A 21,335-nucleotide genomic window follows, 5' to 3' on the forward strand; every position below is an offset into this window, starting at 1 on the left:
AAGGTAATGTACCACTTCTGGTTAATGGAAATAGCCCAAAAGTTGATAGGAATCTATGTTTTGTACCTAATACAGTACTTGTATGCAAAATTTGGTTGACCTAAGTGAAAGCATACTCAAGTTATTGTGTTTATATATACACATACACACACACACCGACAGAATTCCAAAAATGGTATTTTCGGACTCGGGGAGGTCTAAAGTGTTGAGATTCATCAAAATCTCGACATCAAATTTTTGCACGATTACAATACTTTCCCTATACTTTGTATACAAGAAAGTAAAAAGATAAACTTAAATATATCAGTATTCTGGTGCTTGTAGCAAGCATGGTAGAATTTCTGACGTGGAATATAAAAGAGAATATACCATATCCATAACCAATAAGGTCACAACTCAGTTAGCATTAAATTAAAATGAAATTTTCATCAGGTGCAAGCCATCTTAGAGAAAGTGCAATATGGACACTTGCTGTAAAAGGAAACAGTGATGTACAAAACATCCATCCATTTTCCAACCTGCTGAATCCAAACACAGGGTCACGGGGGTCTGCTGGAGCCAATCCCAGCCAACACAGGGCAGGAACCAATCCCGGGCAGGGTGCCAACCCACCTCAGGACACACACAAATGGGCCAATTTAGAATCGCCAATCCACCTAACCTGCATGTCTTTGGACTGTGGAAGGAAACCGGAGCGCCCGGAGGAAACCCACGCAGACACGGGGAGAACATGTAAACTCCACACAGGGAGGACCCGGGAAGTGAACCCAGGTCCCCAGGTCTCCCAACTGCGAGGCAGCAGCGCTACCCACTGCGCCACCGTGGATGTACAAAGCAAAAAGAGAATTACAACTGAAACCCTTGCTTGACAGAATACAAACACCAAAATTCAAAAAAGACAACAGTGAAAAGATACATGCTGAAACAAATCAAAATACAAAATGCAAAACATACTACTAGAAATCAAGATAAAAAGGGGAGCCTGCATTCTGACAAACATCTGAACATCCAAACAAAATCAAATCAGCTCTGTGATGTCATGATGTTGTGACCATGTTACGTCAAAGGAAACAATGGGAAATCACCCACCAAACAAAAGGATCTGAAAAAAATTGGAAATAAATGTAAAAACCAAAAAGAAAATCAAGAAATCAGAAGGCAAATACATTGAAGAGACTGACACACTTGACAGTAAAAAATAAGATGAAGGGATATCTATAGTAGTTACATGCTCCCAGATTTTCAGATTTGACCGCAAATGTCCTGTTTTACCAGTTAAATGTTTTTCTCTAAATGCTGTTTTGAATTTTGTGAAAAGGGTTTGCTGGAGTTTACCCAGAGGCAGATTCTAACATTCACAGAAAGTGTAGGAGTGTGACTTTGTGATCTTTGCATTTCAAAGAAAAAAATGGAATAACATGAAACAATTCCCCCTCTCTTAAATTATTATATGAAATAAGCTGGGAGGCAAAGACTACGGGTGGTGCAAGAAGGCAGAACAGTGTATGGCAAAGAGGAGAAACTAACAAGATGATTCTGATCAACTTTTGCAGACATTTTTTGCTCTTTGCTAGATACTGTCTTAAAGGTTTGCTTTGATTTTTTTCTAGTGATGTTTATGCTGTAGCATTTTGAGCACAGGCCTATGCTGTGGGCCTATAATACATAATCATGGAGTTTTTAAAAATTAGAATCTGGACACTATTTCCAATATACCTTTGACTGCTAAAATCCTAAAAACTATGGTGTATGCAGTGAATACCACCACCAGCACTACCACCTTCTAAGATTTCTTAATCCTCAGCAAGAGCGCAGGGGAGCAGGAGCCCAACCCAGCAAAGTGGGAACAATCCCTGGGTAGATTGACAGCCCATTTCAGGGTGAATACACACACACACACACAGCCAATACAGACACTGGGAAAATATGCAAACTCAATGCAAGAAGACCCAGAATGCAAGCTCTGGTCTCTTTACTGCAAGGTAGCAGCACTACCACTGTGCCACTGTGCTGTCCTATGCCATGAATACTCAAATTTGAAAAGAAATGACAGTAATATTTTTTATTGTAGAGTCATAGTTACATTTTAATATTGGTTTTTATGCAATTATATATTGAACTAACCATTATTCATATTCAGATATCCCTTGTGAAAATGAATGTAGTAAGTCTGAAGTGTAAAATCATAAAAGTAAAAACAGGGATATTAAGACTTGTCTGGAACAAAATCTCAGTTGACTTAATCTATAACTATAAATGGATCTACTGCAGTACTGCATGATGACGACAGATAAAACATCTTGAATAATATTAAAAATTCACTCAGCTCAGTATATCCTGAAGTTTTCTCTGGTTCTGGTTTACAAACAAAAACAATATGTAAGTAAGTGAAAGACAGTGAGTGAGATGTGCACAAAGGAGGAATATTAGTCTATCTCGGGAGTAAGTCACATCCTCATACCTTTTGCCTCTTGACCCTGACACGGTAAAAGTGTAAATAAAAGTGGAGCAACACATGCACATAAAATTACATGTGAAAACTGTGAAAGTGGAACAGAAAAAAGACAATCCACGTTCGGGTCATCAGATAAAGCGGTTGTTAATTTAAAACAAAATATTATAAATCACTGAAGAACTGTAAATCCCCTATGGATTTCGACCAAAATCTTGTACACATTGTGGTTCTTCAAAATGTTTTGCAAGATTGTTAGCTAACAATCAAATGGTATACTATTGTGAATTGTTGAGTATCTAAAAAGGAGACTAGAACTAAAAAGGAACACTAGAAACTGACTTTAATTTATTAATCTGTTCCCAAAATTTAAAATAAAACTAAAAGAAGGAAAATCTGATGACATCCTAAATGTAGGCAGGAATGTTTAGACAAATGCTAAAAATATCTCACCAAGGGAATTGCTTTGAAAACATGAGAACATAATTCATGTACTGTACATAATTCTTTCAAATAAATCTCTTTAAAATGTTTTTAATCTTGCTCATAGTTTGCTATGGTTGAAATGTGGCTACTATCAGGAAATTTTTATGGTGGTATTAATAATTTAGCATATGCATCATTTTTGCTTTAAAGTCATACCCCAAATGCTGTTCCTAGATCAATCAAACTGGTGGTTTTCTATTAAAGAACCAAAGAACCTTTCCTGAATTGGTGATTGCTCTAGCTTATTCTGTTTTCAAGTTATGTTTGCTACAGGACAAAATTAATATATCATAATCTTCATGGTAGCCAGACATCCCGATTTGAGTGGGACCGTCTCAAGTTCAACAGACAAATCCTTGCATTGAGAGTCTCGCATTCCTGCTGAAAATCCCGATCGAACAAAAGTTGTATGTAGAAAAAAAATCTTAATTCAATTTTTATATTGAATATCTAGTTAAAGAGGCTAGCTAAATTTTTGTAGACAGCCTGGTGTTCCTCATTTTATGAATAAAATTTGTAACTCAGCTGAATCCGAGTGTTTCAATTGTGTGTATTTGTGTACATCTTGTGCTTGTGACATTGCACGTTTCTCCTGCTCATTGTGGTTGCTTGTGCTCATGTGTTTCATTTTGAAAGTGAAGTTATAGTGATAAAGACTTTTTGACTAACAAGGTAGGTCATATCTGCATATCTATATCGATATTTACATATATCACGTTATTTTATATGAAACATAAAACATGTTACAAGTTATATCAAACATTCCCATTCTTCTGTGTCTATTTTATGTATGTTCTCTTCTATATATGTTTAGTTACATATACTTATATGTTTAGATTATACACATTTATATATCTATACATATAATTTAATTAAAATGATGTATTTTTTGTCTTCCTTATTTCCTTTACATCATTTTTTTAGTTGCTCGAAATGGTGGCTCTCCCAATCTGTGACTTAGAAATCTGTCAACCCTGGTAATCTGGGTATCTGTCAGTCAAGTTTGTCATACCTGCAGTTGGTCCAGAATGCAGCAGTGAGGCTTCTAACTGGTACCAAAAAAAGAGAGAACATCACTCTTGTGCTCATATCCTTGCAGTGGCTGTTAATAAAACCTTAAATTTGACTCCGTATTTGTTTGCTTTTAAAGCTCTCCATGGCATAGCTCTAATCCAAATCTCTGACCTTGTCTTCATTATACCACTCGAGCCCTACGAACTTCTGATCAGATGTTTTTAACTGTTTTTCGCACTCGGTTGAGGTTTAAGGGTGACCAGAGCTTCTTTGTAGCTGCCCCAAGACTATTTAGTAATTACCCACATTAGATATTTAGTTAAATTTAAAAAAAAAAAAAAATTTCTTTTCTCAGGCTTTTGAGTTATTTTAAAGACAATGTATTCATCTGTCTGTTATGTCTTGGTCTGTTTTGTATTGCTGTCAAATGATTGTGGTTCTCTCCTTCTATTGCATTCTTACTATTAATCATTCTGTTCTTTTGTACTCATCTCTTTCATTTTGTATAAATGTTTGGTTTGTTTTAGTTGATTTTATTGTACAGCACTTTGGTTGACACTTGTTGTCTTTTAAATGTACTATATGAATACAAATGAAGTTAAATGAAAAAAATGAGATAACTGTTAAAATAAATAAATTCTCTAAATAAAATTTAATTACAGGATATGTTAAATACAAATAGCTATGCCATTCTCTTATTAAGCACATCTTACAAGTTCATTATATTTGGTTAAATTCATGGCTTGCATGGTCACTCTATATTTTTGTGTGAAGGGTTCACTTTTTTTGGAAGATCAGTATTATAAACTATTGCACTTATGTGTACAGCTAATGCAGGAAATCCCTTACTTTAATTCATAATACTTTTGTTGGCCATACTAGGGAAAGTATAGATGTGACATACTGTAACACATACACACAAACACATTACACTTCAGCAATGCTCTGCTTAAGAAGATGATTTACTGTGAATTTGTATTTGTCTGATGCATCTTTGTGGCGCTGTGATGGCCTGGCAGTTTTCTATTTACCTAAAGACTAAATAAGCCTGCACTAAAATTGTTTTGAAAAAAAAATGTTCAGGAGATAAGATGATTTTTTGGGGAGAGGAAAACACTTGGGCGAAAAACAGGCAATAGATTGAATACCAAAAGGAGCTTAACTGAACAGTGAACAAATTTATGGGGAACAGTCAGGACCAGTGCCATGTTTAGGGAGAATTAGGCATTCACTTAGGGCGCTGATCATAAGTGGGGGGATCCAGCCACACGGGTTAGCTACCAAACAGTCAGATGGTATACTAATAAGCTTGGTCTAGGGCACAAAATAACCTAAAATCAGCACTGGGAGCAGTACAGAGTCACACGATCTTACAGGACAGATTTAGCAATCAACCAAACCACAAAATTATTCTTACCAAAACAATCATGAATTCACGCACTTCACACAATGATGGTTTGTTTTTAAAATCAAAAGCATGCCAGACCACCATCTTAAATAGCTGAGACGTGATGACGTACACAACTTGGCTGCAGCATCAGAAAACATAGCAAAATGGTGGTACAAATGGTAAAAACAGCTCACATAATAACAGGTGTGTGCCTTTACCATCATAATGATACAAAAGTAAATATTACAATATCCAAATAATGACTCAAAATGAAGCAACCAATTAAAGCACAATGTATAAGTAACAAGATTCATGAACATTTACAGAAAGTGGCAAGCTGTTTGAATGCCTTCTGCTGCTGAATTGTGGCACTGAGTTGTCACCTAGACAGCTGACAATAAAAATAATGTTTATTATGGTGTATTTTTCCATTAGGAGATACAGAATCCTATGATGAGTTTAGCATATTTGAGACCCGATTTTATTTTTTTTTCACTTTTGTAGGAAATTAAAATAGGTGTTAAAAATATAGATGATAATGTTGTGCTAATTATTGAAACTTTTTAAAATAGCAATTCACGCACCAAATGTTTATTTTCAAAGTAAACATTTATTTACCCATTCATATTGTACAACTATTTATTCAAGATCTGTTTCAGTAGGGCAGATGCTATGCAGGCAACACTGGGAATTCTATTATTCACTGTCTATTCCCAGTTTTAACTTAATAGGATCACTAGGAGTTAGAGCATGAGGTACAAGCACAAGCTGGAAATTCAGTCAGATATTTCAGCTTACAGTTGTCAATTAACTTGCAAATCTTTGGGATGTGGGTAGAAATTGGAGTACCTGGAAAAAAAAACACATTTAGGCACATTCCACACAGAATGTTACGGTGCTGGCAATCCGACTCAAGTTCTTGGAACTGGTAGATAGCTGTGCTAAACACTACACTCTTTAATTAATTAATTAATTGAGCCTGATTCTTTCCAATACATGACTCTGGGGAGCTGAAAACTATCTTAAAAGAAGGAGGCTCAAGGTAGGAACAGCACAGTTAAAGATTTGAAAATAAAAATAATGGCACAGATTATTGACCTATGCTGTGTACAAGAAGAATATGGAAATGAACAGTCATATTTTTGTAATGCTTAGAGGGTTTCTTCAGAAGTCACTCAATATTTTTCTGCGTGTTTCCTTCATTTGCTGGCAGTTAAGTACCTTCTAATCAAAATGGTGAACAGTATAAGATGGACTACATTCTCGAAGCTGAACTCTTTGTTATTCCAAGTTTAAATGCAAGCTTATAAATTGTATTAACAAGGAAATAACAATAATGTATTTGCATAAAACTAGTGTAGCACCCTGTCCTTGCTGCTCAATGTTTTGCAGATGTCACACTGTACAATCATAGATTACAGAAGAAAACAGGAGGCTGAATAGTATTCATGCAAAAAAACACACATGACTAAAACTTCTTTTTTCTATTAAATGATGTTTTTCCACTGTCTGTATTGTTCTTCCATGAGTAATCATTTCATACCTTCAAGGTATTACAGTAAAGCAGTTTCAGGTTCTATGTTTTCAGTTAATCCTAGGTAGCAGGTTTAGGGATTTATTTAAACAAGTTATGGTTGTTTGGGAAAAGGAAGGTCCAAATAGACCTGAAATATTGTTGTTAATGTTGAACAGGAATTGTCAGAAAAGACACTGCTCAAGATGAGTTACCGTATATACTTGCGGATAAGTTCTTCCACGGATAAGTTGGACTTGATTTTACAGTATAATTTCTGGTATTTTATAATGTCGCTCATATAAGTCGAATGCAGAAAACTCACGCTATTGGTCCAAGAGATTATGATATGCTAATGCCCACCTGAAAGAGTAACCACGGAGCACACTGCCATTTTTTCTATGTGGATGCGGCAATGCGCTGTATTGGCGCGTGCTCCTAACCTCTTTCTCTCTCTATTGTGCCTATGTGACCACATGGTAATACCCAAACTATTCCGAAGCAACGTTTGCACTGATTTGTGTTTTTTGTATCTCACACCCTCATACACCTTTATCGTAAGAGCATCCCTTATCTCCGATGGAGCATTCGATCAGAAGAAAATATGAAACTGGTTTTAAATTAAACATCGTTGAAGTAGCGAAGGAAATTAGTAACTGCGCTGTTGCAACAAAATTCGATGCGTCTGAGAAACTGATGCGAGATTGGAGGAGGCAAGAAGATGTAAAAAAAAAAAAAAATTAATTGCTGCATTTTTAAACAGGCGTATAAGTCGGCATAAGATTTTATGATCAATTTTTCTGGTTTCAAGACCTGACTTATACGTGAGCATATACAGTAGTAAGAAGAACCTTTCACTAAATCCAAAAGCAATTCCCAAAGTCTTACTGAAAAACTCATTGTCGTTGCCTGATATTTCCTAGTTATTTGAGGTGCTCATGCTCTAGCTTTAAGCTATTTTGCGGTCCATGTTTTATGAACCAAAGTTCAGATACTAGGCTTTGTACACTGACTTCTTTAATAATGGTGGCATAATGATGTTATGCATTATGTTGTCCTCAATCCATGTAACTAGGAACCTACATAGGTATTGTTGATATCAACAATATGGTGCCATCCATACAATACAATGAAGAAAATGACAGCACCAACTGAAAAACAAATGGCAATATAATAGCATCATGGAAATAATGATAAAATAAATAACATGTAAATTAACAAGTAGTGAATTAAAAAATAAAAAGAAACAAATCGGGACTGTATTTAATGAGTTCCTGACACCATGGTTAGTACCTAAAGGACATGGCCAACATATAAAGGTGCAGTAACATACATTCTAGGCATAGTGTAGTGCTGAACAGAGACATCTACATTTTTAAATACTGTGTAATTCTGTCTGGTTTAACCATTTTTTTTTTCAGAAATGTCAAGCATAATCTAAGGAGAATAAAAGTGAGAGTTTTCAGGCTAAACAGCATATGGTTTGGGATCACAATTCCCCCAACCCCCAAGCAGAGCTTTTTTTTTTTTATTATTTCTATAATCAGTCAAACAATATTCTCTTAGAATTGTTTTAATCAAACACAATGTTAATTAGGTGTTGGTGATGCATTTGTATCCATGAATGATTAAAAAGATGGACTATACAAATGGAGAGCCCTTATGACTGCTGATGTTCATTATCAGAAGAATATGAAAGCTAACCCTATGCAGTGAACATAAGGCACTGACAACCACTCCGTGAAGTTGTGTAACCATGGGTTGTGGCTGATGTTATGACAGGTCTTTACCTACAATAAAGTAAAAAACTGACAGAAGGGAATTTAGACTGCTTAGGCTTTGGCACCCTGATACCTTTGAATGGGGTGGATGAACTATTATGCCCTGATCCATAGAAGCATGTGAATTTGTACTACCCATTCTACAGTATAATAATTATAATAATAATAATACATTTTATTTATATAGCATCTTTTCCATGCTCACTGTGCTTTCTGAAAAATGCCCAGCTAAGCCATTTGGCATTTTGTGCTTTTTGTATTGATATCCGGCCTGCACAAGTAAGTCACAAAGGGGCCAGGCAGTAGAATCACAGTTAAATCCGAGCTCTAGTGGTAAATACAAATACTAATAAGAATCTGGACAATTCCTAAAAAGATATGGTGCAAGTCAGCATAGGCTTTACAGGACGAAGTCTGCTGCTTACAGTGAATATTAACAACAGGCTTCTGGTGGTTTCAGTACAGTATATACAGACAACAGCAGCAGAAGCCAATACTGCAGATTTGCTGCTCTGGGCAAACGTGAACATCCCTCATGCTGTTGCAGTCCTTTTTGTTTTAAGGTTTACTTATAAGCAATTTCTATCTCTAGGCATTTTGGGAGAAAGAAAACAACACTGTTTTTGCACTCCATATGTTACAAAGAGGCAACTGGGAATAATTGTGTGTGTGTGAGAGAACTAGACTTCTACATCCCTAATGCACACATTAGGTGACTATAGAAAATGCAGTCCATCTTCCTTGTGTTCCCTGTCTTCCTTGTTTATTCATTACTGCAGAACAGATAATTAAAAATCAAAGACTTGCAATTTTTTTTTCTAGTTAAAATTATATTACAATTAACTGGAAATTATTCAGAAAAATCAAAACATCTACCTCCATATTTTTTTCCACCATCAGTCAATGTAATTTAACATTATCAGACTAAGGTATTCAAATTATTGGTCGTAAGACTGCATTTGCCATTTGTCTGAGGTGGTCATTCACAATAACAGATTAGCAGATTTCAGTTTTATCCAAACAATTGAAATGCTTGAAGGTTTTGCATTTTGCAGGACTTTGGCAGCTGCTCTGTGCATTTTGCAAGAGCTTGGGAAGCTATTGCCTATTTCCGTTCCAAACCCACAGCAAGCTGCTTAAGTAGCTCATTAAAATATGGAGAGCTGATAATGCTGGTCTCAACTGGGAATCCTCGTTTCTGTTACTGTACACTGCGGCAGATCTGTTTACAATAACAGAAAAGGACACCAAACTGCTTCGAACTGTTGATTTTAACCCATCAGTAACACAATTGGCTCAGCTGGAGGTCTTACTGGGATCATTAAAACATGACTAACTTTCCCTCAATAATCCCACCCACATACACATGAACTGGAAAATATTTCACCTGATACAAAAATTATTTCATTAGTTTTCTGAACACTGACGATTCCACTTCAATGTTAAAAGTAGTTGGAGGTTGTGCTAGTACTATTTAGCACCAGGCAGCAACCAACCCTGGATGGCACTCCAGTCCATCACAAGGACAATCATTCAATCCTCAAGACTGTCACCAATTAATCCTACATGCAGATCACCTGAGAAAAAACAATAACAAAAAACACATAGAAATAGCGCACATGTACAAAGCGTGTATTAACTGGTCCATAGAGGAATTCAGACCCGGAACTGCTATTTAAGAGGTAGCAGCACTAACTATTGCGTGCACCTGTCAACCAAATATCAAAGGTAGACATCTTTTCATTTATTTTCTTTAATACTAGAATTACCAAAGCCTATGAAAAAACTCGTAATCCCGGCCCACCTTAAATCCCTTCTCACCCCTCTGTCAGCGTCTTTTGTGTTGTAAATGTGTCAATCAACACAAACAGCCTGCTATCCCATCCCCCCGCCCACCGCCGCAGTTCAATTTGCAAAGAAGGTTCTCAGTGCTCAGTGTTTATCTTGGAGTGGAGTGCTTGGAGTTGTAGAGGGTAAATGATATATTTTTCATTTGGAATACAAACATTTCATGTGTGTTCCATGTTTACAACAATCTATGTAAACACATTGTTAACCTCTTAACCGCCCTCTGCCGGATATATCCGGCATCATAGCGTTAATGCTGACGCCTTACTGCCGGAATTATCCGGCACATTTACCTATGGTTATGTGAATGCCTGGCGCGTTGTATAACTGACAGTTTGGCGTGGGTATTATTACTACATTGTATTTCGACAACTCTGCGGTTGTACTGGCCGCTCACGTGATGTGATTCGAAAGTGAAAGCTGTGAATATGGCGAAACGTAAACTGACTTCAAGTGAGGTGTTGCAGGTGATTTTGGACAATAATTCTGATCATGATTGTAGCAGTTCTGAAGAAGATTTTAGCGACAATGATGATCAGCAACGTGCGCTGCATGATACTGTGAATGACAACGCATCGGATGATGGTGATGAGTGGGTGTATCCCCAGCATCTCAACTGGACTGCTGCCCGTTATCTGAGCCAGATAAGAAAGATCCAAACCGTGACCGCTTGTTCAAGCTACGTCCTTTGATTGACCATTTATTTGAAACATTTCAGCAGGTATTTCAGCAGGTAAATACTGCTTGAATAAATGTAAAGTAAAAAAATGAAAATTGTTCAGATTTCTCCTGGCATGGGGAATATTTAGGGAGTTGGCGGTTAAAGGGTTAAAACAGAAACTTTTTCATGTTTTAGTAATAATTGACAAAATGTAGATGAAGTGTATAGGTTGGTCCTGATCTAATTATGCAACTTTTAATGCAATGCAGGAAAACAATGCAAGATAAAAGAATTGTTCAAAATATCTTGTAATAAACGAATACAGGGCAGGTGCTGCCATTTATCGGCAACAAAAAGATTTTTTTGTGAATTCTCTGTGTAATAAACTACATAATTAGATCTGTATAATGTGTGAAGCCTGAAGTCCAAATATCAAATATACACTTTCACAAAAGGTACAAGTATAACAAAGCAAGTGCGCGTTTAATCAAGAATATAACTGCAGAAAAAGAACTCGCATTAGGGTGCGACATTGACACGCCCTTAATAATCTAGTTATGTACCCTCATAAATGCATTGCCTAAATGGTCCATTTTAAGTGTGATACTATTCATAATGTATAACCTCCTATGAGCAAACTTCACATAGTCTATACCATTCAACTTTTAAAATATTACATTTTGTCTTGTTTAATTCTACATAGTATGATAAAAATGCATTCCTAGACCACTAAGGAGCAGGCAGGCAATGGGTTATAGGCAACAGCAGACAGAAAACTCAGAACAAATTGCAGGTAGCTGCCAAAAGCTGAGCAGTCTAATTCTAGTTTATTCTTTTAAGATGCTACAGAGGTAGCTTGTTGACTCCATAGTGTGTTCATAGTGAGTGTTTTCTCTGCAAATTTTGTTGCAAGTCACTATTCCATGATACAGTATGTAGCACAGAGGTATTCCTAAAACAGAGCAGCAGAAATGGTTCTGGTCATAATAGAGAAAGAGAGTTTGATTTTAGTCTTGTTTCTTCACAGCATTTGTGGAACATGAAACTAATTATCAGATTCTATCAAAAAGAATTTTGTTAATTATATAGTATAGGGATGCTATACAATTTAAATCACAAAAAGAAATACATCTGCTGCAACCTTACTACCTTAAATTACTGTATATCACTCTTGGATGAACAAACAGATGGTAATATAAATAAACCAGATACCCAAATAGAGGGTCACCTACATGTCACACCAACTGATGAAGTGTACGCCATAAGTTATGCATTATAGGACAACATTTATTACAATTCCCTCCTCCTGTTTTAATGTACTATAAGTTTAAATGGCACAAATGTGCTCAGACTTCCTTATCTCCAGAACAATTCCACTGTAGGCCATTTTGAAACTACGTGTACTGTGGTCACTTCTTAAATCCAGCCTCTAGTACCTCACCCCAGTGTTTTAAATGTGAACAGGACTTTGAAAGACACTACAAGATTTGTTTTCCATCAGCTTAATTGGTAATACAAGCTCGGGCTTTTCATTGACTCACAATCAGGCCATGACAAATTGGCTCTGGCAGTTGGCACAGAACAGAGACAAGTGAAGAGATTTCTAAGTATGCCGCAGTGTAAATGTTTTTATTTTTATTCCTACCTTATACATATTAAACAGTATTTGAAATTAAGTGGATATTAGGCAGAAAAGGTCAAATCATTTGTTTGTTGTGGTTTTATTATTCTGTATACATGTTCTGACTCATATTGAGGTAGGGCTGTGCAATGAACTGATACTTGGATTGAGGGAAAATTAAACTAGATATAGGAGCTATAAAAACTGAAGAGGCGGCAATCCCTTGTACATTCAATTTCTGTTTGTAAAGTCTAAGTGTTTCTATTTGAATTTAAATTTAAGTTGAAAGATCAAGTGTTTACAATAGTGTACTCCTAGATGAGTACATGTGTATCATTTAGATGAATGTGATGACTAGTCTTTTGTCGGTAGGAAAGCAGCTTTCCAAAACAGGCAGTCCATATAGCCCCAGGGGGGCTGCTTTTTCCAAAATATTGCACCCTGGGAACACTTCTTCCTCTTTGCCTGCACATATGTCAAAAGATAATTATCTTATCATTGATTGATGGCCACAGTTTGCAAAGCAAAAACACACTTTAGCACAAGCAAGCTAATATATCAATAAGAAAACTTTGATTTAGATGCATGACTTGACTTTGATTAATCTTTACTTTTCATTATAACTTTTATCACCTGTCCTTATTCTTCCATGTTCTGTTTTCACCTTTTCCCTCTGTTAGGCTTCCTACAGTATTCCTTTCCCAAAGTCAATAGGGAAGCATTGTTTAAGAACTGAGTAAATAGTGACGAGGGGGACTTCTTTAATAATCTGTATAACATTGATCTCTTCTCACCTTCTGTATATAAAAATTCCACTTTATTTATGTAACCTTGATTCCATTTCTGAATGTGCAATACTGTCTTCCTCCATGACCTCATCTAAGCAACGCTTTTCCAGCACTTTTTACATTTTGTAACACTAACACATTTTTGATTTAAATTCAGAAAAACGTCTTTCATTTATTTTGCTATTAATGCTATTCTACCAGTCTCATTCTCCCTTACCCAAACAACACACAGCACCAAGCAAAACCTCTTATCTGCCTACTTTTGCTACACTGTTGGGCAAAAGCAGAAGTAAATATAGAGTTTATCACTCATTTCAGTTTGCTTACAGATTTTCTTCTTTCTTACTCATGTGCCTGTGCATATACTGTAAAACATTGCTGCACTGTTCAAAAATATTCAAAATTGTGTTCTAACAAAAATGATTGACCAGTCCATGCCAGCTTCTAGTGTAATGCTATTAGCATGTTTTCTACCAGACTAATTCCACTGTATCATTTTCTAAGCTGTTCCTCACAAATTCACTTCCTCCTCCTCCTTTTCATCACTTACAGTATCTCATCTTTCTGTTTAATGCAATATTCTTATATCACAGCTATAAGGAATTTTCTTTTCTTATTTTTCCACATGCTTTATTTTTATCATGTCTTTTCTCATACAAAACACTGATGTGAATTTCCCATTGGGATTAATAAAGTATCTATCTATCTATCTATCTATCTATCTATCTATCTATCTATCTATCTATCTATCTATCTATCTATCTATCTATCTATCTATCTATCTATCTATCTATCTATCTATCTATCTATCTATCTATCTATCTATCTAATTTACCAATTACATAACAATAACAGACTTGCATTACCTTTCTGCACCTCCCATGTTTCCCCAGAGAGTAGTGTTCTTTTGACTCTTTTGTTACCAAATTTCTAGAAGCACATTTCCTTGATTTGGGAAAGGGAATCATCACCCTGCTGTCTCACCTGAGCAATGCTGTCTCTCATGGTGGGTGATCGCTGCCTTCTGGTGGTTGTTGTGGCCATTGTGGTAGTTGTCTCCATGATAGTAGTGGACATGTCTGCCAGAGGGGTTGTAGAGGTGGTTTCCGTGGTCAGGACGGAGTTTACCTCCCCCACAAGGCGCAAGTTGCCCTCAGCCCTTACGTTGGGGTCCCCCTCAGCAGCCAGCTTCAACACTTGCAGACCGTTGTAGTAAAGCCCTGAGATCTGACCCTGAAAGGGCCGTCCTCGGTCCCTACCGCCAATGATAATCGCTGCCTGGCTGTTAAAAATTGTCAGCTGCCGCCCTGGTGGGGAAAAGATTGAGAAGTTTTGTCAGTATATTTTTAAGAAGCACTTTTCATTCACATAAACATCTCAGAAAATGTTAACCCACACTGAAGCAAATTAACAAATGCAAACGTTACACCACATTCAAAGAGTTTTCCATTTTTTAGCTTGGCAAAGAGTGTTGTTCCATTTAAAACAAACAACTGAAGGAATGAAATTAAGCCCATCCCCATTGACAAGTCATTCGGAAACAATCAGCCGATTAGAAACCACTAACCAAAAGCAGCTGGCGCGGCCACTCAGCACACGCTGTGTATGATAAGGGCAGTTGTGATAAATGTATAGTAATATCATATAAAGATCTCCCTGTGGAAGCACATCAAAAATTAAAATGCTAATCGTGTTTAGACTATTCTACAATGTTTTGTTTAACACTGTAAGGCAGGTTCATTACACGTTTCCTACATTTTTATCTTCTGATGAGTTTTGCACAATAAGCCTGATAGCACATTTAATTCATTTTTATGTATTTGACATGTTTAAGTAACTTTAAATAATGAATACATCTAACTACTTCCCAAAAAACAATCCTTACAATACTGCGCATGCACTGTACATTTTAAAGGGGAGGGGGCTGATGCGGCCATCTGACTGTTTGGAAGACATCGGCAGTTGACAACAATGGTACGAGAAGGACTGAGAAGATACCACTTTGGTTTGTTACATGGGACATGCAGCAGATAAGTGACATATCTTCCTCTTAAGAGCGCCTAGCAAGACAAAGTCAACTTGAAGGCCGCTTATTTTTTAGAATGGATAGTTGGCATTGAGGAAAGGGGTGACATTTGCTTAGATTATTAGTTCAGTTCAAATTCAGCCAGGCAGAAGACTGGCCAATGTATCTTTTGTCAAAACAAAATCAGATCAGTGACATAAAGTCTTTTTAAAATTATTGTTATCTATTCAAAGTTTTATGTTAATGTTCTAAAAGTGCAATGGATATATGAGCAGACACCGAATGCACTGTTTTGGCCTTTAAGCGCTGACGGAAAGGAAAATAATGCAAATAAATAAATTATTAAGAAAGAATTACACTGCAGATGAATAACAGTGTGGGCACAGTTTATGAGTTTAATTAAATAAAATCTGGAGTTCTTTTCAAATCAGTTTTCTCCCTTTGTGACTTTTGTTGAGAAGGCAGCAGGGGCTGAACTTGAATCTCTTCACGCACAAAATTGTTGGCAGCATCACAGCAAGAAGAAACACTTTTTCTGTAGATCAACAATGATGGCTATTTAAATATTATACAGTGCAGCAGGGAGGAAGATAGAAATTACATTAACATGATAGGATGGGGGTGTGACTGTGATTCAGAAACCCATCATTCATTTTAAGCAAGCTGATGATTATTTTAATGGGCTTCAATGGAAGCCTCCTTAATGGAATTTAACATACTTTAAAAACAAAATGGAAGGTGTACAGAGGAAGAAATGTAATTTTAAGTAAAAAAATTATTGGGTTGTGTGGTTTGTTTGTGTGAATGGAATGTGCTTAGTAATAGACTGGCACCCCAACCAAGTTTAACTTCAATACTGGCGGGATAATGTCCAGCTCCAAACGACCCTGAACTGGAATAACTGGATTCTATCAATAGATGAATATATAGCTAAATCTTGGTAGTTTTCTTTTAAACTATAGATATTTATTTTTGCACACTCTTTTTTTATTCTATACATATGAATGCGGCATTCATTAGAAATAATGTTTAATTGAATAATAGTAGCTGTTCTCAACATTTGAATATCATCTGTGCAATTGCTGCATACGAGTACCACACTTTCTTAGAATGTGAATCCTGAATCCTTTACACCAGCAGTTCTCAAACTGTGGGGCACGCCCCCCTATGGACATGAATGTTGCCATATGTGGCGTAATTTCACTATTTGTAGGAAAATTTTAAACTTGTAGCGGTGTATCGGCAGCAAAAATATAGGAATACATTTTATTAGGGTTTCAAAAAAACGTTAGGGGGACGTGATTAAAACTGTTATGAAAACTTGGGTCGCAGACACTTAAAGGTTGAGAAGTGCTGCTTTACATATTCCTTTTCTCAGAGGAATAGTTTCAGTATAGAAGAAGCATAAGAAATATATGTTATATGGATATTATTTCCCTTTCTGTTATGGAATGGCACCTTGTTAAGGGCAGGTTTCTGCCTTGCAACCAGTTTGGCTGGGAAAGGCTTCATCCCCTTCATTTATGAATTGGGTTAAGCCCTTTTGACAATGTTATGCTATATTATAAAAAATATGTGCTGCATATGGATGTACAAGTAAGAATTTCACTGCACTTTGTCCACCTTGCAATAGCAGATGAATAATAATAATAATATATAGATAAAGAGGAAGAAAGGCCAATGTGTGAAGCTCTGGACTTTGTAGTTTGGGTTATGTTTAGAGAGGGACTTCACAAATGGTGGTGCATTGCTCACAGTTGCTTTTCTCAAAATGCTAAGTGTTCTAGTTTGGATTTACACTAGGTCAAGTGTTTTATTTGAAAATTTGCTGTTTCTCCTAGTTACTGATATTGATATTTTCCCATGGACCAAATACTTTGCAAACTGCCTTGCAATACTTACTTGCAGACTTTCTGACTTTAGATATGCAGCGGCAGATGAACTGGCACCTCATTCAGGGTCAAAATTTCTGCCTAGACTAATCGAACCCTGGATATTCAAAATGGATACTCAAACAAAGACAACATGACTCATGTAATATAGCAGGCCTAATAGTGTTTAGGAAATGTCCTTGTAAAAGTCTAAGAACTATGATATCTTCTGAACAAGTCAGTTACAGCCATACTGCCAAGATTTCTTTACAAATATATAAGTTAGTATATTTACTAAAACTATTATAGTGTCTGCTAAAATATGAAGACAATCAAAATATTACAAAAAATGTCCGCTGTGACTGATACAGATCATTGCAGTGAAGAGCTGGGTAGGTAAAAAAACAACAGTCTGTTGAGTGAAAGTAACGTTTTTGTAGCTCAGTAAGCTACTGTTACTTTTGTTTTGTGTAGATAATGATGCCATTGCAGCACGTCTCCAACAGATTAAAATTAAATTAATTAGTAATCATAATGAATTCATTTTTACTCAGCACACCATGAAGAAAAAAAACGCTAAAATGTTATGTAAGATATGGGTAAGTGAAACTTGAGTAATTCTTGTGTGGAAAACATTGGAGTACAACAAAAGGTATTTGTATATTTAAAGAATTATATAGAAACTTTGAAAGACTTTTTAGTAGGTTTTAGTAAAAATAATTAAAAAAAAATAATAATAATTTTAGTCTTCGGAAACAAAAATATTATATATGAGTAAAAAGAACAATTCATTCTGAGACAAAAGTCAGTGCTGAGAATAAAAAATGTTTCGAAAGAAATGTTACTTATTTACCGATTGATCTATCCATTTTTAAGACCCCATGTTTTCATTACAGTCTCACAAAGAGCCAAGACCTAACTCAGCAGAGTTGGTCAAAGAGCAGAGTAACACACACTGAGTTAAGGTAAGGGCATCACCCATCACCCCAGTCTCCTGGAGCTGTAAGGCAGCAGTACTAAACTCCATGCCACACACTGTGTGTATGCATATGTCTAAGACACAACACTGGACTATACACCATCCAAAGCAATCTGGCTGTTTTTCAGGATGTTGTAATGCCAATAAATGTGCTGGATTCATTAGGTACAAAAATCCATATTTTAGAGCCACATATCAAAAATTCAGAATATGAGTTGTTTTTATTGTGACTGTAAATCATTACAATTAAGAGTGATTGTTCTAGGTTGTGGAAGGCATGGAAGCACAGAGGTTAGCGCTTCTGCCTCATGGATTTAATGTTGCGGGTCTGAATCTTATGCCAAATCATTTTATATGTGTAATTTGCATGCTCTTCCCATGTCTTGTTAGGTTTTCTTCTCACGTCCTGTATAAAATAATGACAGGGATTTGTTCTTGCCTTGTGCCTAACACTACTGGCATAGACTTGGATCCTGAAACATGAAATGTATATTAACTTTTCCAGGGTGATTTTGAACATAAATAAATAAGAGTGAGTGAAGAATAAACAAAATGATTTTCCTATGAGATAAAGAGTAATCTGTAATGAACAGATTAATGATTGATTTTAAAAAAAGAAAAATCAAGGGGCTCTCACTATACTTGGATGCTCAGAGTTTTGTTTTCATAACTGTAACTTTCTACTGTACAGTGCTTCAAAAAACAACAAACTGGTATGAAAACAGAATTTTTGCTTTTCAAAGTAAACATCTTTTCCTTTTCTGTTTTCAAGCTCCATTTGTATTCTTCTGTGGAATTAAGCCATCTATTTCAAAGCTTGTCAACAAACGCTGTGGCTACCCCAGGGGAGAAGTTTATAGAGCGTCCTCAGCGTGCTTTGAAGGACAGAAACGTGTTTAAACTGAAATTGTTTCTCCAGTTGTATGTTGATTTATCATATTGTTTACCATAACTGCCCTAACTTTATAGATGTATAATTGTGATAATTGGTGTCTGTCAGGATAATTTTTTTAATGGAAAGGTTGCAAGACAGTGAAGTGATCTGATCTACTTCCTCAGAGTTTATTGAACAAGGGTTCAAATACCCCCGAGGTATGTATGGAGCTTACATGTTCTACCCATAACCATTGGGCTTCCTATGGGTACACTGCTTTCCAACCACAACCAAAACACAAATGGTTTCTCGATAAACAAATCTGTTTTGACAAAGATTGTCAGAGCCTTTGATTAAATGACACCAGTGGTGTAATTATAGACATGGCAGGTGGACCAGTTACATCAAGGCCTAGGAGGCTAGGGCGTCCACAGTGATTGCATGATCGTTATTTTGTTGGGCTTTATTAATAACATGCTTGTCTACTTGACTGCAGAATAAAAAAGGTTAATGATGTATTTATTCCCACAACTCTACAAAGCTTAACAACTGACTTTTTATATAGATAGATAGATAGATACTTTACTGATCCCAAGGGAAATTTAAGTTTTTCGTTTATCTGTTTGACATAGGTCATTGAGGGTAGTCACTTTTCAATGGGATTTCATTTCATTTTACATTTTTTTGCACTACCACCATACCCAGTCAGGTTTGTTCCTCGCCCAAAGGTCCAACCCCAAGGTTTATTCTTGTATTATGCCCAGTGTTTTCGAGAGAAAGGAGCTGGCTCTTCATCATTATGTAACAATCAACATGAGGTCAGAAATGTATGTACATTTTTAATTTGTATTTATTATTACACATTTAGCAATAATACTATAACAATGAGTTTGGGAGGGTGCAGGATCCTGCCCTGTAATTGCCTTGGTTAATGTACCAAAAGCAGATTAATTGTTAGTAAATATTTAGATTATGTAGGTCACAGCTGGTGTTACTACTGGTCTGAATTCCGGAAAATGATGTGTTCCACTTGTGTTTGAATGGATTTTAAATAAAAAGTCTAGTCTTCTACCAGTGTTAGCATAACTGACCATACTAAAATGCTCCAATTCATGGGGTGAAAGCTTTTTTTTTAAGCCTATAGCTACAGACACAAACTGCTTTTTATGGCTCTTAATGGGGAAATGCTCTGAAGGCCTAACAGTGGCTTGTAAATTATAATTCATATTTTGGTATAAAAGCCTTGAGCTGGACTAAACAGGTTCAATAACAGAATGCTTTCTTTTTTGGTGAGGATACAGTTTTAAAAACAAGAGTAAAGACAACTTTTATGTTTTTTTCTTTCTTAACATATATTTACATAATTTTGTTCAGTAAAAACATAAAACATTAATTAAACTGATTTTTCTATGTGTGCAACATATTTTTTCATTGAAGCATTGCATAATTTTTTGGGAAATGTATTCAATTAAATATGCATATTTCTTAATTTGAGTTATTGTAAAAAAAATCATCTGTGTTAAGTATAGTAACTTGAAAGGACAGTATGGTTAGATAGCTGACGTGACAGGAAATGAATGTAAATTAAAGTGTAAAAACTGCAGAAACAGATCATCGCTCACATGTTTAAAGAATGGGTTGTGGTGGGACTTTAAATGCTGATTAGGATATAATATATTTTCATTTTCTTTATGTAGAATGCTGTATTCATTGTATATTTTAGTTGGTTATGTTTTATGCACTGTAATGTGGTTTTTAAGCTAAATAAGACCAGCTCAGGATCAGCTTATCCCAGCAGCATAGTGTGCTACCAGTAACCACCACTGGACAGGGCATCAGTTCATCGCAGGACACACTTACACACATTTGCATTCATATGGGGCTAATTTATATCTGCCAATTAAAATAAGAATTTAAAGACGCATGTGTTAGGTTAGTAATATCAATATTAAAGAATTTGAGTTAAGTATAGTTAAGTATATTGTCAGCTGTACAGACAGCAGTGAAATTCTTATTTGCATGGATGACCAA

General features: G+C 35.9%; 1 protein-coding gene across 3 annotated transcripts in view; it reads right to left on the minus strand.

Moving 5' to 3' along the window:
• Positions 1 to 21,335, minus strand: part of LOC114652793 (neurexin-2-like) — a 1,491,103-nt gene that overhangs the window by 63,226 nt on the left and 1,406,542 nt on the right. For all 3 annotated transcript variants that reach the window (XM_051920100.1, XM_028803111.2, XM_051920099.1), the window contains one exon: positions 14,539 to 14,861. In XM_051920100.1, the coding sequence (XP_051776060.1) occupies positions 14,539 to 14,861 (323 nt within the window). The remainder of the gene's footprint in view (positions 1 to 14,538; positions 14,862 to 21,335) is intronic.

This window comes from Erpetoichthys calabaricus, chromosome 1 (genome assembly GCF_900747795.2).
Source record: "Erpetoichthys calabaricus chromosome 1, fErpCal1.3, whole genome shotgun sequence".
Taxonomy (NCBI): domain Eukaryota; kingdom Metazoa; phylum Chordata; class Cladistia; order Polypteriformes; family Polypteridae; genus Erpetoichthys; species Erpetoichthys calabaricus.